An 18702-nucleotide genomic window follows, 5' to 3' on the forward strand; every position below is an offset into this window, starting at 1 on the left:
AACCGCAAAGGCCGGGCTGTCGGCCTCCGCTCACCAACGCACCGTCGGGCATCCGTGTGCTGAAGAGTGGCACCTGCTTCACGGTGAGAGGCTCCTAGCTTCCCTGCAGCCTCGGGTGCTCGGGGACGGAGGCGGAGCAAATCTGGAAGCGCTCCGAGGCAGAAGGCGCCGAGGCAAACCGGCGCAGACCCATTGCCACAGTGGGAGTAGTAGAGAGCGTAACCTTCAATTCCAACACATAGAAAGAAGCATAAAACAGCCACCCTCTCAGGGAGGCTTGGGGAAAGCTAACTGGTGCGATTATTTTTCAGAAGTACTGGGAAAATTAATCGTTAATGGAAAGCTATACGGGCATTCATTGCAAGACGCATTGGGAGCGGGACTTTACGTGATGTGCACCGGATCGTAAAGATTAAGAAGACATCACACTGGTGGGGAAAAAAAAACAAGATGATTGGGAGAAATACGGGTCCCGATCCTTCATCGGCAGTTGGTGGAACAGACGCGGCCATGATCTACCCCTCACTGGGCCTCCAGCGCTCACACCAGAGATACTGCGAGCTGAGCTTAACAGAACCAGGCAAACAGCCTCGTGAGTTCATGAAGCTGTCACCGTGCGCTAAATCCTGAAACAACCCCCGCCGTGCCGTGCCGCGACTACGTATTAACAGAGTTTCCTCCTCTGAAGAAGAATTTCCTCGCCCCCACCAATTCCGCCTTTGTCACGGCGCAGACATTCCACCGAAGTTTCTGAGGCATTGGCCCGCGCTGTGTAATTGATTATGCAGATCTATTCACATCTCTGAGCATGCGAGGGATTCGCCAATTAATTTAGTCTCTCTAAATAATGGCTGCGGGTTCATCTTGGGAAGCGCGTCCCGCTGAAACAATAACTCTGGCAGGCGTGACGGCTCATGAAAAGGAGCTGTATCGGAGCGGGAAGATCGCACGTCACTCGAAAACATCGAGCCCACCATGGAGGAGCTTTTATTTTTTTTCGCCCTTCGAGATTTGTCATCATTTCATCAATAAATCATCCAAACATTTAAAATAACAGCTGACGTAAGCACTTCTTACATGTTTACATCATGAACTTATGATATGAAAAAGTCCATATCTAATCAAAACAAACAATAACACACACAAAAACATGTGAATATTCGTTAATCTATTACATAGATAACATAATGACAAGCCTCATTACCCTGACAATGTGCCAGGCTTGATCTTACAATTATTCAAAATAACTAACAAAGGAACTCTTGTGAGGGGATATTAAAAGGAAGACTACATATTCTCAGAATGACAAGAGATCATTACACTGGCTTAAAGTGGTTTGCAATTTAATGAGCAAAGCTCAAGTAGTAACTTCAGAGTCATTTAGGGTTTTCCATTAGAAGAAACAGGAACATTCGGAATAGGATGCAGTATTAATTTTGGAAATGTATGAATCCGAATTTCCCAAGTGACTCATTGGGCAGAGACTCTTTGTTCTAGGAATTTCATGTTGTCAACAATATTCAAAACTGAAGCATTTTCACCGCTACACTGAGACAGAAAGGAGGGGGGGGGGGGGGGAGATAAAAGGATTGAGCGATTCTTCTATGAAAATAATGAATGTGGTCATTGAATGAAAGGCATCAAACTGAATGAACGCTGCATTAAAGGAACCAGACATCTCAGTGATACATAAAATACACACACACACACACACACACACACACACACACACACACACACACACACACACACACACACATATCATCAGTAACCTGGACAGGCTCAAAAAGGAACGGCAAACGCAAGCCACAGCAGCCTTTCCAAGCCAGGTAACGACAAACAACCACAAGAGCCGGCTAGCGAGCCGTTTAGGAATTCTGAGGGCGAGCGGCGCCGTCTGAAGGACGAACACTGCTGGGGGGCAGATCAGTGCGTGCGTTTCTGACACAGAGCCAGCGGGACGGCGGAGACTCCCACAGTCCGTCGGCCGGCCTCGCCAGGACAGCCTCTTCCTTCGCCTCCTTCTGTCTACGAGGGCTTTCAATAACCCCGCCTCCCCGAATCCCAGTACCCCTCCACTTCAGCCCCATTAAACCTTGCTGGGCTCAAAGCTCCCAGAGTGCCCTGCTCTTCATTATGGCCACCGAATGTGGGACACCTGCAGAGAATTTGTTTTAAGTGCAGCCTTCCCATGTCGCACCAAAACAGCTGCCTGAGGAATCCAGGAGTGGCGAGATGTGAGATCCTCGATCGCTAATGACCTGGAAGTGAATCCAGAGTGTGCAAGACCAGGTTTGGGGCTCACAACTTCGCTTTGTTGGGGCTTTTCCATGTTTGTTTGTTTGTGGTGGTCCAAATCCACCATTCGTGGACACATTAGTATGGGAAGAGATCTCTCCTGCCACTTTCCATTGCCGGGACTGATTAATATTCTCCATCCCGCGGCCTGATGCAAACACAAAAGGAAAATTGGCAGGCGAACAGGACTTTCATTTGATGAAGTCCAGGGTCCTCTGAGTGTAACATGACATTCGACTGATGTGGGCATTTCAGTGCTTGAGCCGTCATTGGGTGGGGTGGGTGGGGTGGGTGGGTGTGAGGGGTGGGGGGGTGCAGTCCTTGAAGTGGTGGGCTTGCTCCAGGCTTTGCAGTACATGCTCAGAGCGCCGACAGAAAGGTCTCCTGGGAAACAGTGATCCACCCGCATCAGTACCACAGTCAGAAACCTGAGCAGGGTCACATGATACCATACAGTGTTGTTGTCAAGAAACAAATGTCAACACAGAAAAACAAATCATAAAGACAATTAAATATTTTTAGTAAAACAACAAGGAGTGAAGAAAATTGAAATGCCAACCAGAAGGTCCATAGTTATATCAGCAGTAAGAAATTGGCGTGCAGAGCCTGATACTTCATGGAATGCTATTATACATTTGTTTGGAACATTTCTGGTAGGAAATTGGGCCATACTTCAAGAAAGCAGACCCTGTCCAGAGCAGATGATGTTTAGACAATGAAAACGAAAAAGAAAGAAAGCATAAACCTATCAGGCCATATCACGCTCTGATATTCCCATGTTTCTGGTGAGAATCTTCAGCTTTAGAAAGCTCCTTAAGTTTCTTAAGGTTGGGTGAAAGGCTTAAATTGGTTCCTGCAGTTATTGGTTTAGACCAGCGTTGTGTTTACACTGTATTTCCATGTAAGTGGAGTTGGATTCCAGCCTCATTCAGGGACTTGTTCATCATCATCATCATGACTCTGTTCTCTCCAATATGCCCTTCTGACATGTTCAAATGTAACATTTGGATAATGATGTTTTTTTTTTTTATTTGTTGTCGCAAAGTCATAAAACTTAAGCTCAGCCTTACGTGGTGTCTGCAAAGCTATATGGAGTATGTTAAAAGCACTAAATAAACTAGAATTAAATTTTCTTAAAAATATCATGCCCCTCAGGCATTTCATGGAGATTTTGGGTTCTCTGCACGGTTCTGCAGACACTGTAGAACTTCAGACTAATCGAAGGACATTAAGCATTTCCACAAGATAATAGAAATACATGTAGATAAACGCCTGGGCCTTCACAGAATACCTCACACCATGGTTTTTATTTCAATCAAACAAACACATACATAATATGTAAAGAGTAAGTGCTGTGTGGCCTACTATTGGCTCTGAGAACAATAACAACCCAACCGTTCTTGTTTTGGTTATTAAAATAGAGCATCGAGCAGGTGTCCTCAAGAGAACAGCAGGGTTATTTTTATGTTTGTTTATTTGTTATAAAAGCCACAGTAAATGCAACCATTTTTACACCATATATATTGACCAACTGTTTCATCAAGTGTGCATTTTCCCTAGCTGGTTTGCAATCAGTAATTTCTAACCTGAAATCCCATGGAAACATTTTTGTTTCTGGATTTATCCCAGGACCTACAACCTCATACACTCACGGGCGATGAAACCAAACTAGTCAGATCCTTTCCACTGCATGATCTTCCTGCTGAGGGCAGGAAACACTTCCCTGCTCTGAAAGTCTTTTCTTTCTGCGGAATGCACTCGCTCCACTGAGGGAAACAAACTGACCTCGAAGTTTTTAAAAAGGCAAAAAAGAAAAAGAAAGAAATGTTGGCTCCCTGACCTCTGCGCGGTGATTTACTGCAAGGACCTGTCATATCTTCCAGCTTTTTGGTCCCTGTGTCCTTTCTGCATGTTTGTAATCAGGCTACATCATTCAGCGAAGTCATCATAGAGACTACGTCTGCTTCATTACAAGAAGTGACCCTGAAAATGCAAATAAATTTCGCACTGAAGTCCATGCTGTTATATTACAGATGCTGATGGTAATATAACTCTCAGACCACAGGTGAAAGCTCAATGTCTATGTGTATATACAAGGAAGAACTGAGGTCAGGGACACCTTGGTGCTCATGGAACAGGATGTTTGGGATAGAAGTCTTGCATTGGCTGTATAAGCAAAGTGCTTTAGAAGTTTTGCACTAAAACCTATGCTGTTTCAGGCATTTTAATTATGTCAACAGAGTTACATGGGGCTTTGAGCCGGTATGGGACTGAAATATCCATTTACTTTCTGACAAGCATCCCGTAGAGCTGGACTTAAACAACCTCCAGGCAGGATTAAAGCCTATTAGTAATCAAGGGGAAGTGTACATCTCCTTGCTGCACTCCACTCAAGCATACTTGCTAAATGCGGTATCTGTGTCTATTCACTCATTGGCCATGCAGAATACGTAATAGTTTTGCCATACAAACTGAAACACTGGAGGAAAAAAATAATTTATCATAGTCATCAAATCTAGCATTTTCGATTGTAGTGTAAACTGGTTGAATAATGCCAATTAGTGCATTTCTGGGTACGATGAATATATCAGCACTGAAGTTTAGGCTTTATCCGACATGCCTTCCAAGCTTCTGGCCTTAATTCGAAGGAGTAAACACAACTTCATCCAGAAAAAAGACAAATTCATAAACACCCCGATGCAAAGAAGTGCAAATCAGAACAGTGGGCCTGATCTTAGCACGTGTCTGAATGGTGACATGCTGCCAATTCATCAAAAGTAGCGATTCAGCACAGGCCTATTTAAGGAATAATTTAGACCTTTTCAGGGACATCACCCTACCCTACTCCGCCTCTTCACAGACATTATAAGAGATTTCTCAATAACAAAGTTGCAGCCCCAACACTGTGTCACCAAAAATAAAAACCAATACAGGTTCGGTTTGTAATTGTTTAGAATAGCGTGGTTTTCCTGTTCATAAAGGGCCAATTTATTCATCCAGAATTAAGAAAAATGTTACAGACTCAATGGCTTGTAAAAAGGACAATGGTGACTCTGCAAATTCTTGAGATGTTTGCACCCACGAAGAAGTGCGACAGCTTTTACTAACGCTACACAAATTGTGAATGAACTGTAATATTTTGCAGTTGAAAAATGTGGTACAGGGTCACAGACCCACCAAGAACATTGATGACCATGAAAAAGAAAAAAAATTACTGAGGGTTATTCAGAGATCAGTTATCATTAAAAGCCCCACTTGAAGGTCTATTAAATACTTATAATAACTAAAACACAAAGTATGCACATTAACCAGTATGCATGCACTCTTCTAGTCGATGTTCTGCCTCTTTGTCAAATATCAAATACCCTGACTTTTCCTTGACTTTCATAATGAATTCCATGACCTACAATGACAGCAGAAACAGGCTGGCTTTGTTAAAGGGGCCCTGAAAAACCAAGTATGCGTAATAATCATCCACTCACTATGAGATCTGCAGGGATATACAGCATTATGGTGAACCGCAACACAAATGTCCAGACGCTACAAAGAAAATCTTCTGGTATTCCAGGGCTTGACCCAAAAAATTATCAAAGCCACTGAATTTCCATGTCTGGAAAAAAACTTTAAAATATTCTGTGATTTTTCAGAAATGTCCTTTGGGAACCCAGTTAAGTGAACTGTTAAGTAACCGTGGTCAGTGGTGGTGCTGTATTAATGAAAAGGTCCCCAGTGTCTTCTGCAAATGTCCAGTGTGGACCAGAGGTTTGGTTTCTAGCTAAGAGCAGCACACTTGACACCGTTGTTCCTACAGTAAGGGCCCAGAGTGCCATAATGGGCAGAGTGACAGAACACAGCTGAAAGGAAAAAATGGCTCAGTCCCTTCAAAATTTCAATATCAAATGCTACCTTTGAGTGGAAATAACAGCATATCCGAGCACTGCAGCTCACGGACCGGAGCATTTCGATCGAGCCACTTCTGCCCGTGTGCTGTATAGCTCAGCAGTGTACCAAATCAGCAGGCAGGTATTACAGAAGAAACAAGAGATTTGTGTATGAACGGCATGGGTTGCTGCATTCAGTGAAGGGTGCGTGAAGTACACATGAGCAAAAGTGGCTCTCCACAATCAAAAAGGACAGCAAATGTGTCAGCTCTTCACACCCTGGCTGTCTCGGGTGAAATAGCGCTGCTTTGTTGAGAGTTGGGCTAACCTCAGAAAAAAAAACCCTCTGGAGACCACACCTTCAGGGTTCTGTCCTTTATCTCAGGTTCATCAAGATAGCGGGATGTCTCGGTGACCTTGTCGCTCTATCCGTAAAAAACAAAGCCTGGATTAACTTCTGGATTAACAACACCATGCCATAAATGGATGACAAAACACCCACAAAATTATCAAAACCATATACCATGAATGCGGATTTTGGACGTAAATCAGAGTGTTCATCTTATTCACATTACATCACACTGACTAGTTCCTGACGTAGAGCAATTTGTACATGCTGGTAACGCTTTTAAAGAAATGCACAGCGCTTCTTGTAACACACTCAGAAGAATCACGTCGTGAAAAGGAAACATCTCAACGAACTTCATCTCCGTACGTGCTCAACTAATTCACACGCGTAACCAAGGCGTCAGGAAATATGTTGATGTTGCACATAGGGTTGTGTTATGGGTTGCTTCGATATCTAATTCATCCCCAAAACTAGTGCTCAAAATTGTCCGACAAAACACGAACGTTAGCGTTTAAATATACGCATCGCTACTTAATGTTTCAAACGCTGCTCGAATTTTCCAAATAGTAACGCGTGAAAACTAATACATGATTTTACACTAACCGGCATTTTGCGTTTTGATGCCTACATCGTATCATTCATTTTAAATATATTTAGTGTACTAAACGTAAAGCATGTAAATGAGCATATAGGTTTAGAATGATTGAGTATGAGTATAGCTCGCTCGCTCGCCCCATCACTCGCGCGCTCGCCGTGGCAGGGTCTGCTCGCGCAGGGTAAATGTCACGGTGCACAGCAAAATGCGTACAAATAAAGCGTGTATTTCCAACAAAAACATTAATTACAAACTGATAATACTTTATAGAAACGTTGAACTTTCAGGACGGTTGTATCCATTCGGAAAAGTAAAAAGAGTAGCCTCGTATTTAAAGCGTGACCACAAAAACAAACTAAACACATTTCATAAATTTACTGCGTTAATCACACAAGAACAACATAAGTCGAATAGCTTATTTTTTACTACCATAGTTACAGTTTGTCGTGAACTTCAACGGGAAAGAATAGCCCACAGCCATCAACTCAGGGGAGGAAACGACAGAAGGGTTCTCGAAGCCAAAAGCCCACAATATGCTGCTTACGATAAAGAAACGAGACCAAAAAAAAAGTCTTTATAAATATACCCATTAAATAAACAATATGAAAATACAGGAGAGGTAAATCCAAAGTGTGTCCTAGGAAGCAGTCACGCACTTGGTCCAAACGTCATCCACGTAGTTGTGATCTGGTTATAGTCCGTTGGAGAAAACGCAGCATGCTGCTACATCCAGCTCGAAGAACATCTCCTTGCTTTGATTTTCAATAAAATGAGTGCTATGCAAGCCGGGGGAAAGGGGGGTGAAAGTGGAGAGAGACGCAGCAAGAGACGTCCATACGTGCTTTATCTTAGTGGCAGTGACGTGATATTGCAGCTCCAGTCCTGAGGCTCGGCGAGCGAGCAGACGAGAAAGCGGTTCCTATCTCATTCGGTACCAAGTCAGTATTCCAGCGTCGCCCCACCATCCGTCCAGGGTTTGGGTCTACCTGCTACCCTGCTTAACCTGCTCGAGAGGGGAAGCAGAACACGACTGGCCATCAACCAAGATACATTTACCCTTCGTTTGGCAGATCATCGTTTCTGGTGGTTCTAGCGTGCCTCCGACCGTTCTTGGGTCGCTCTCACTCGGGTCCGGTTGCGTGAATAAGACGGGAGATGATCCAGGTTGGAGTCTAACGCATTTTTGCCCATTGACCATCTTGTTGCACTGGACTTCTGTCGTCGGCAATGGGAAATATTGATTTGCAAGATAGCTTCACGTTTTGTCATTTCTAAAGGATGTCTTCAAGTATGTGGGAAAAATAGCCATAGCTTCCGGAGTGTAAGGTAAATGATTATTATTACCGTTGTTATTATTACATGTAAATGCTGAAGATAATGAAATGGCGCGCACAGAATAGCTATTGAATCAAAGTTTAAATCTATCAGACGCATCTCAGTCAGTGATTACGTTACTTGCAGAGGGACTTGATCGTCTCCGCTTTTGATTAATGCAATACAACTACGTCAATTTTTCAGAGCAGTCACATAATAGACGAGGGTTAACGGTAAGTTGAGATGATACTGAGGTATTGGGTGGAAATGATAAAATGGAGTTTTGGCGCCGACTATGCATCGTTAGGTACGATTTAGACGTTTGTTTTCTTATTCTATTACATTTCGCCATCCTCAAAACTGACAAGTGATAAACAATAGGGTTTTGTACAACACCAGTCTGTTCAAACACAGACTAGCACGTCGCTGGTGCATGAGATGAAGCTGTAGTTGCAATTCGCTCATATTCTGCATGAAAGTGGTGAAGCAACTGATGTTTTTCGAATGAGCGGAGTGTCTCGTCTTAAATAATGAAACTGGATTCATACAAAAGCGTGTAGTCACGCAGTATGATTTGCAGCTTCGCACGTTATGTATTACCGCATTCAAGCCAAATAAACATAACAACACAATGTCCTATGACAGTCGCTGGATTTCGGGAAAGCCGAATCTGAAGGCGTCCTTACAATGAATTTAAACGCCTCCACACCGCTGTGACACTGCACACAGCTGCAATGCCTGCAGGATTAATGCAATCAGGACACCGAATAGCATCTCTCTCTCTCTCTCTCTCTCTCTCTCTCTCTCTCTCTCACACACACACACACACACACACACACACACACACACACACACACACACACACGAGATAGATAGAGTTTCGGCGTTTAACACAAGCGTTTCGATGTGTTAAACATAAATACAGAAACACCCATGACTCTGAAACGACGGATAAGTGTCTAAAGGACAGCTTTCAAAGTTTGGTGGACGTGTGTGTGTCCGGAGATGTGCGTCAAAAGCACATTCATGTGCGCTCCAACGGGCTGCGCATGTTAAGACTACTTGTCGTCAGATATCGCTTGTGCCTTAAAGTAATAGTGGTGCGAAAAGCGCCTGGCACGGCGTGGTAACAAGACGGATTCGTGATCATTTCGCAAATGTATCTTATTGCCCCAATGTAGCTTAATAATTGCAGTGCAGAATATTGTCTTTCCAGTGCGGAATCCAGTGTTACAAGGACATTAACAAAATTAACCACTTATTGAGTTGTCTTTAGGTCTATTTCAATGAGAGCCGAGGCACAGCATATCGAGGTAGCCTATGCAGAATTTTATGCAGGCAGGCAGGAGTAGAGCGCTGCAGAATATTGCGACTTTTACATTTCCCTTTTGATTTTGCCGCTTAAAATGCTTTTCCCCCTCCACAGCCGAACAACTGCTCGAAAAACACACGTTTGTAAAATATTGTATCATTCTATATACGTTATTTTACTCACTGGCTGTCAATGAGACTCGACCTTATACGAGGGCAAAATAGACGTCGCTCTATATACAATTTAAAGAGCTTGCTGTGCTAAGCTTATCTAAAAAAATAAACATCATTCGATAGACCTGTGCTCATGTTAAATGTTAATTTCACAGTCGATTTTTTCAATCTTAATGGCTATGCAGGTGCCGAAAGTTATTATTCTCAATTTATTAGGAACCACAAGGTGGCAATGTTTATCCGAAATGTGTTTTCTTCCCAGGAAAAGATGAATGCAACCTCAATGTAAAGCATATGTAAAGCAAACCTAAAATGGCTATGGTGTACATGAAAATCAAACGAGCCTAGTTTTTATAGTTTCGTGTCTGCTAACATTTTAAATAAATCTTAAAATCAAAGCCTTAAATGTAAGATCCACACAACATTCCCTGCCCCCCCCCCCCCCCCAAAAAAAAAAAGATTGAGCTGTACTGGTGAAGAAAATCTTAGTGTGTCTCTTTTTTCTCTCTTTCAGGCCAAATGACATAGGATGAAGGCTATTCGTAATCTGTTGATTTATATATTTTCCACCTATCTCCTGGTTATGTTTGGATATACCGGTGCCCAAGATTTCTGGTGTTCCACACTGGTTAAGGGAGTTATTTATGGATCTTACTCTGTGAATGAAATGTTTCCGAAGAACTTCACAAATTGTACTTGGACGTTGGAGAACCCAGATCCTACCAAATACAGTATCTACCTTAAACTTCACAAACGCGAATTAAGCTGCTCTGAATTCTCTCTTTTGGTTTACCAGTTTGATCACTTCTCCCACGAGAAGATCAATGAACTATTAAAGAACAACGAATCCATTGTGTACCTGTGCGACGCAAAGAATATTTATGTATTTTTGCATTATGACAAAAATTTCGTCCAGCTTCGACGGGTGTTCCCTTATGATTACAATGGATTGGTTACAAAGAAAACGGAGGAAGAGGAGAAGTCCATGGTGGAGTTTGTGGTTTTGAACAAGGCGAGCCCGAGTCAGTTCGGATGTCAGGTGTTATGCACGTGGTTGGAAAACTGCTTGAAGGGAGAGAAAGGGACTGTGGAGTCGTGTGGAATTGTGTACTCCAAATGCACCTGCCCGCAGCACTTGGGGGATGGGGAGTCAGATAACGTGTTAATGCTCAACAACGTGGTGCTGCCTTTAAACCCCCAAACCGAGGGATGCCTCACTCCGCAAATGCGCACGGCCCAGTCGTGCAACCTGAGCGCCGAAGTGAAACGGCCGTCCAAGGAAGGTGAGTATGATCCGCGCGCACTCTTCGGGGAGCACTCTTACGCAGCGAACGGTCTTTGTGATCATTACGTCCGGTGATTATTACCTTTGGTGAAGTCTCCCAGTGTCCCTTCAGCATTCCCAGTAAAGACTTCACAGCACTCTAAACGCACAGCACACTACGCTACTGTTGGCGTCTTTAAACGAAAATGGGCCAAAGCCAACTTTTGTTTACAGTCTATAGTTGGGAAATGGATTTATGAATATGTAATATACTGGAGCTGTGGCATGGACTACATTTGCATATATAATTGCCACTTTGTAAAACAATCTATGTAAGTTTTCTTCAACATGGTTTCATTTTCAGGAATTTTATGCAAATCATATATTGACGAGGCTATATTTCATGCACGCATGAAGACAAAGTCATATAACCAGCTTACTCTGTACACATTGTCATGCAAGTACACAAATGTTTCATTTGTAATACAAGAAAACAGATAACCTTTTGGTCTCCTAATGATATCTGATTATGTTCCTGTCTTTGGTCATGATGGTGCCATGAAGATGGACAACGTACATCGAACAAATATGGTCCAAGAAAGGATAAATCACCTTTATCTTATACACCCAACCAACAACCCCTGATAACTGTTTCTGCTTAATTATCTAGAGTGGCAGATTTCTCTATCAATAGAGGGAAAATATCCAAGAATTCTTGTAAACATTTCTAAAACCCACTCTGTTTGAGGCGTTACATCATGTGGTGACCTATGAAATACAGAGATTAACTTAAGAGCATTGCTTGTGTTTGATAATGGAGATCAGTTCAATAGCCCTTCATTGCAGCAATGGCTCAGAGTCTAACACAGGGGCAAACCTCATGGGGTGGGCTGAGGGGGGGTCTGTGTACCAACATTGACACCCTCATTTCATTCCAGCATAGCAATTTAAAGGCAATAAATCAGTCAGACAGAGGCAGATGGATAGAGAGAGTGAGACAGAGAGAGCGAGGGAGTGCTGGAACAACCCTCCTATGGCATGCCGTTTCCACAAGTCTGAAAATAATAGCCCTCCTGGGGGCAAGTGCCAGCCTTGCTGATCAAATGTAGCACCGTTCCAGAGTTATCAGAGTTCAGTCGAGTTAAGCAGGTCCCTGCGTTCTTCTTCTTCTTCTCCTCCTCCTCCTCCTCCATGCTATCACACAAGCGGCTCGTTCTCCAACCTGAAGCACGTCCACCTTGGCTTCACGGCACCTGCGAGACGCTCGTGGCCTTCTTACTCTGCGCTTGCGCTTGCGCTGTGCATTCCGAATTCGAGCAGAGACCTGGCGCCTGCAAGCTGGCTCACGTACGAAAAGCGCGTGGAAGTGTCACGCTCGGGTGTCACGCCATGCCTTCCTAAATTTGCTGCTCCTGCAAGCCTTATATGGTACAATATGGTAGCAGAAGTTACATAAACCCACTCTCTGGACATTTCTGAAGTGTGGCTGTGTCCCCAAAACAACCAGTCAACATTTAGTTATCTGCATGTCTAGAAAAGCTACCCGCTGCAAGCTTATTCATTTTCCCCAGGAAGATTCCTTTCAGTGTTCCTATTTATAGAGTGACACTTTCAAATCCTTTTTCTTCTTCTTCTTCTTTAAAAAAAAAATCTGTACATCCTGTGGATTCCTCTCGGGTTCAAAAGAGCCCTGTCCCTCCTGTTGCAATCAGAGTGTAACGGCTGCTCACTCTTACGAGGGGGGAATCAACGGCGTCGCTGTGCAGAAAGGGCCCTGATAAGGTGAAAATAAAGGGCTTTCTTTGATATCCTTTACCCTCATGCCTGCTTTGTGTATGGCAACACAGTGTGGCCTTTCAACAGGAAGCTGAAAGGCTCCTGAAAATGCTATTTTCCCCCCCTCCCTCGTTCTTTTTTGGCTCAATGCTCTGTGCTCGATCGTATCCTCCCAAGCCAAGCAAGAAAGGCTGATTAGACTTTCTAATATCCTCAGTGTTTGAAACAGGGGCCTCACTGGTCATGCGAGAGAGTAAAGTGGTTTGAAATGTAAAAACCGTATTATACTTGCATAATGGGTAATTATGATGGCACCACACATTAAGACACACTCCAGCATGCATTAGTTGATTGCGTTATTACTGGGATGCTTGTTTGCATTTGCGATGCCGTCGCCGTGTTAACTTTAGCCCATTCCTTTCCACTGTAAACCTCAGGAGGCTCTGATGTGAACTGCAAAAACAGATCATTTGAGGCCTGCGTTAAAGCAACAGGTTATTCAAGCTGTATTAAGCAGCTTGATACAGTTGGGGTTCAAGACTTTGGCATGGAGTGCAGACTGCCCATCAAGCACTGATGACCAACTGATGTTCAGGAGTTCTTCATTGACTATGCCTGTGATCTCTCTTGGCAAAGTCTAGGAAAACTGTCTGCTAGAAGGCGGTGCGGCAGAACCTTGTAGCTAGGGTGCTGTTTCCCCAGTCTGTCGTCGAATGGGTTCCAAATGTCGACATCCACTCGATATAGCAAGCGATCGTGCAAGACCACGCTTAGCACAAAGTGTACATTGTACCGAATCGCATGTACCTAGTTTGTAAATTATTTAACAATTTAAGCAACGTCTGAGTCAACATATACTCATTCAACATATGTAGGGGGCAAAGGGGTGAAGCCGCCATCAACGGGGCTGCTGAGGTTCTTTGGAAACGGACCACCCCCTCCAATCATTTATTTCTCCATTACTGTATGGTCACTGTGGCCATCTGCAAGATTTGGCCGAGCCGCCATGATTTCTTACAATGCGCTAGCTCGGAGTCGGCCGCTCTGAATAGCGTCGGCTAAATTAGTCACTAACGGAGCTCCAGCTGGAGAACATGAACAACATCTTGAGGCATTGTCTCATTACAAGACTCCCCCCTCCTATCTGCCCTTGGCCAGCAGTCGGCCAGCTCTCTCCTCTTTTTTTTTCTCCTCATTGTTGTTTTCCAGGGGTTGGGGTGGGTGATGCGTTAGTAAATGTGGTTCCACGGCGACACAAACAGCCCTCATCACACTCAGGGCCTGGGAGGTGGGGACTGGGATCACACAGTGGGCCTGCGCCGGCTGACACTAACGAAGTTGTGGGGGGAGGTGGGATCATTTTTGCTGAGTCATTAGGTTGACTTACAAGAGTGTGCTGCTCTCTTCTTGCGCGATTTAAAATGGCAGACGGCCTCTTCTCAGAGAAGGCTGCTATTTTTTGCTCTTTTGAGATACAGAAATCGAGACAGTGGACAGAAGTGGAAAAGGGGAGGGGGTGGATAAATAAATAAAAAACACACACATTAGGAGACCGGACTTTAAGTATCGCTCTGGAGCCACCGTACCTCGACATGAAAAGCTTGAATGATGGACAGACTCCATGATGACTCAGTGTTTCAGCATGGCGATTAAAAGGGTAATCTCCCATGCACAGGAAATGGACTTGCCGATATACTGGCCCATGTGCAGCACCGCTGGCCAGTAGAAAGCTCATGTCACTGCCTCTCCTTTGCATCACGAGGTCCTTTAATCTTGCTCGATTTTGGTCAAGAGCCCCGGTAGTCACTGTGCATTATGTTGCCCGGCATTCTCAGTGCATGGAGTCCATCTTAGCTCCCACTAAAGGGTTGGGGGAGGAAGCTCAAGTTCATATTTCCTTTTTTTTTTAAATAAGAAATGTCAAATGTTATGGCTCTGCTTCAGGGATCCAACTATAATCAGAGATAGTGCCATTTTTCTCAATAAAGCTTTCTTCTGAAGGCATGGAAGGAAAGGGTCCAATTTAAAGACGCGTGGCAATTACGACTGAAGACGGATGCAAAAGCTCCACTGAAAATTAATTATCTGTGAAGACCATCAGTGAAAAATCATGCATTAGATTTCATTTTGCTTTTGCACGGCTTGCAGGTTTTGCCTTGTTTTACTGAATAATACAGTCCACTGCGGTCTGGCTCATCCGCATGTGTATAGGACAGTAGGAACCTCACTGCTTTTACCAGCGCTCATCCCATAATGACCACCGTCTTGGAGATCAAAACAAAGAATTCCTGGAAATGTCTGGAAAAAGCCAATGTTCCAGATGCAAGGGACCGCTCCCAATTATACAGACCCCTCATAACGTTTATTTCATGTCCATACCCATTCAACTTTGACACAATAAAACCGTAGGCATGGTAGAAGCTACAGCTGTTAAAGGCAGTTCAAGCGTTATATGGAATTAACTAGCAGTCGAAGCAATGATAAGAAATGCCACTACTCACATAATTATTTTTAGGGCACCAGTGATAAAGACTGACCATTGCAAAATATTTTTTCAGAAACCCTGATACCAGCTCAGAGAGCATGATAAACACTAGTGTGGTTAAAGAAAAAAAAATTCAATACTCATTACATTTGTGATAAAAGTACCTAGTAGGGTTGCAGCGGTAACCGGTTTCACGGTATACCACGGTATTAAAATGCACGGTTATCATACCGTGTGCGTTTGCTTATTACCGGTAAAAAGCAAGCCAGCGGAGAAACTGACCCGCGCATGCGCAACTCCGCTCCGGTTCAGCTACTCAGCACACAGCAGTGAGAATGGCAGAAAGTGCATCAGACTTAACACATTTTTTAACAAAAAAAAAAGCTAAACTAAAATCAGTGGCGAAAATGACGTAATCGCGGTGGCTCCGCCCGTGCGCGAGGGTCTCGCGCGCTGTCGATTCGCGAGGTCGTGCACCTCTCGAATTTTGTAACTAATGAACAAAGTCATGTTTGCAGGATTCATACACGTTTAAAAGGTGGAATTAAAACACTTGTACGTCACTTTAAAGGTCCGTTTCAATATTTCCCAGCACCTTAAACTTAATTAAGTTAAATATTTATACATATACTCGAAATAATTCGCTTTTTCATCACATTATGTAATGGTTGTTTATTTCCAAAACGCCCAATCTTAACGTCTTCACGTTCTCTCATGTTTCGTCCTGGAATTAAAAGAGGCTCGTATTTGTTAACGTAAGACAAAAGAACTGTGCGGAGTCGCTTGCTACGGTCACTAGTGAAAGTATAAACCTAGCTTTTTATGGTCCTTGCTTTCACTGGATGTGAAAGACGCTATTAATTTACATGCGTTCAAATTCTAACGTACCTGTTTTTGATATGTTAAAACCAGACTCGGTGTGAAAACCTTAAAATAGACATCTCTATTGTGATGATGTCAGAAATAAATCCTCTCTTCCTGCAGTATCTGTTATAGTTATAGTTGTATAGTTGTACTGCCAAGTTATATTCCAACTTGGCAGTACAACGGACGTTTACAACAGTTGTTGATCAGACACTGACCCAGGCTCAGTTTATCAGATATTAAATAATTTAAACTTAAATAATTGTACTGAAATCCATGATTTAGGTTTCTCTAATTTTGCAGTATTTATATAAACATGTGTACGGCTTATTTTTTTAAAGGACACATTTTGTATACAATAGTTCCAGGTTTCTACAATAAATAGTTAATTGAACAAAAATAACTTGTTGTAATTTCTTTAAGGGTCGGTGTATCTTTTAATAATATACAAACTAACTGTGATACCGTGATAACCGTGATACCGCGGTATTTTCTGAGACGGTTATCATACCGTGAAAATCTCATACCGTTGCAACCCTAGTACCTAGACATAACTTGAAAAGACTTAGAGGGCAATTTAGGTGCCCAAGTTACAAACAGATTTTGTGTTTAATATGTGTTACTCGGATGCAAAATAGACAAGGGTAATTGGAGGTCACAAGACATGGTGTTTACAACACAAGGCACAATATGGCTACATGTGATGGTTCGTGACCGGCATAAACCCTCAGGCTCCACACCAAGGTGTTCTGCATTAGACATGCTCTGCCTTTGAACCAAGCTCTGCAAATAGTGTATTTACATATTGACATATACCAAAATGAATAATTTGGGAATACAGCTGACAATAGATTGTTTAGGTGTTTAACGTTGGACATGAGGTTTACAAATGCTTCTAGATTTTTAAAACCACAATTAAGCAATTAAACAAAAAAAAAAAATAGGTTTACATTGTTGGCCAGTTGACTGCAACTTCATTTCTCACTTAAGTTTAGGCTTTGTAATCTATGCTGACTACTACTTGATGATGCTTTCAAAAATGGCTGTTGCATATCCACTAGATTTCAGTAGGTCTCCTCCGACTAGTTAATAGCATATGGATGGTGCATTTTTCCCTCATCGAATGGGTCGCCACCGTTTAGAAGCTCGAAAAAGCCGGCTGCTCTTGATTTGGACTCTGCCTGGTCACTTGGTCCGTCTCCAGGAGAAAAGCTCCGTGCACAAGAGGAGTCAACAGAAGGACTTGGAACGGGAAGTTGAGGGGATCGCACTGGGGAACCGTGGCCGATCCTGTTGGTGCTCATCTGTTGTTATTGGCCATGTGATCGCAGCCACACTACCAGCTCAATGGGACGTTTTTTTTTTCTTTTTTGGCCCAACTTGAGGCTCATTCGAGTCTGCATCTTGAGCGTTTGTTGAGCCTTTAAATCAACTTGCTAGCCCCAAAATAATTCGGGCCCAGCTGTGAAGCCACATGGTTCCTAGCTTTCACTTGGCAATACACTACTTCCTGTTCACACAGAACTTCAGCTACCGGTGTAAGATCAGACTTCATTCTGAGGTTTTTGGGTCACAGTAAATTATCGCATTGTCTCCACAAAATCATGAGATGTTCCAAATCCTTGACTAAATCATATTCATCACCTGCTTGATTTATGAATCAGTTTCAATATCATTTTTCACATCACTATAACTGAAGGGTGTGTTGTCTGCCAGTTTATACCGAATGGTGTTTCAAGGCCTTGGTTGGATTGTAGATTACTTGTTGAAATGTTTTTATTCACGCTCATCTTCAGAACAAGACAATTTGAAGACTTCCCGCAGAACACAAATGGCCACTTAAAATGTGGATTGAGTGATGCTTTTTTAAAATAACCTTTTTACTTATTTATTTCAAGATGGTTCCATTCCATTAAGCCTTGTGCTGAGGTCATTTTGACCTGTCGTTTGCCGGCGCAGGTGCTGTGGCTGTATAAATAAAATGACACCGATGATCTATGACATGGTACCTTAGTGATTAATCATCATGCCGGATATCAAGTATTGAACGTTTTCTCATAGTGTGCCATGACATTTTGTGATAAAATATGACCGACGGTAGAAGTATTTGGCACAGTAAAACCATTGAACAATATCAGGTGGTAGTTTTCATTTTCACTAAAATGGTGCATATGCCAGCCTTTCTGCTATAGAGTTTTTCATGTGCTGAAGATGCAAGATAAGGATGGATGAAAGGGGACCGGTTGGGTTTAAAATGTCAGATGTTTAAATACTGTATGCTGGTATGAGGCATAATTCACATTCGTCGTTTTATCTTGCAGTCCTCATTGCAGGTTTTGTTCTTCAAGTATGGACAACAGGGCTACATTGCATATAGTGGACACAGAAATT

The 18702-nt window shown here is 43.0% G+C and overlaps 1 protein-coding gene across 1 annotated transcript in view; it reads left to right on the plus strand.

Annotated features, from left to right (window-relative positions):
• Positions 1-7819: 7819 nt before the first annotated feature.
• Positions 7820-18702, plus strand: part of adgrb3 (adhesion G protein-coupled receptor B3) — a 127641-nt gene continuing 116758 nt past the window's right edge. The window contains 2 exon segments of the mRNA XM_077020824.1: positions 7820-8449; positions 10437-11205. Coding sequence (XP_076876939.1) covers positions 10452-11205 — 754 coding nt within the window. The 5' untranslated portion in view covers positions 7820-8449; positions 10437-10451.

This window comes from Brachyhypopomus gauderio, chromosome 1 (assembly GCF_052324685.1).
Source record: "Brachyhypopomus gauderio isolate BG-103 chromosome 1, BGAUD_0.2, whole genome shotgun sequence".
In the NCBI taxonomy this organism is placed as follows: Eukaryota; Metazoa; Chordata; class Actinopteri; order Gymnotiformes; family Hypopomidae; genus Brachyhypopomus; species Brachyhypopomus gauderio.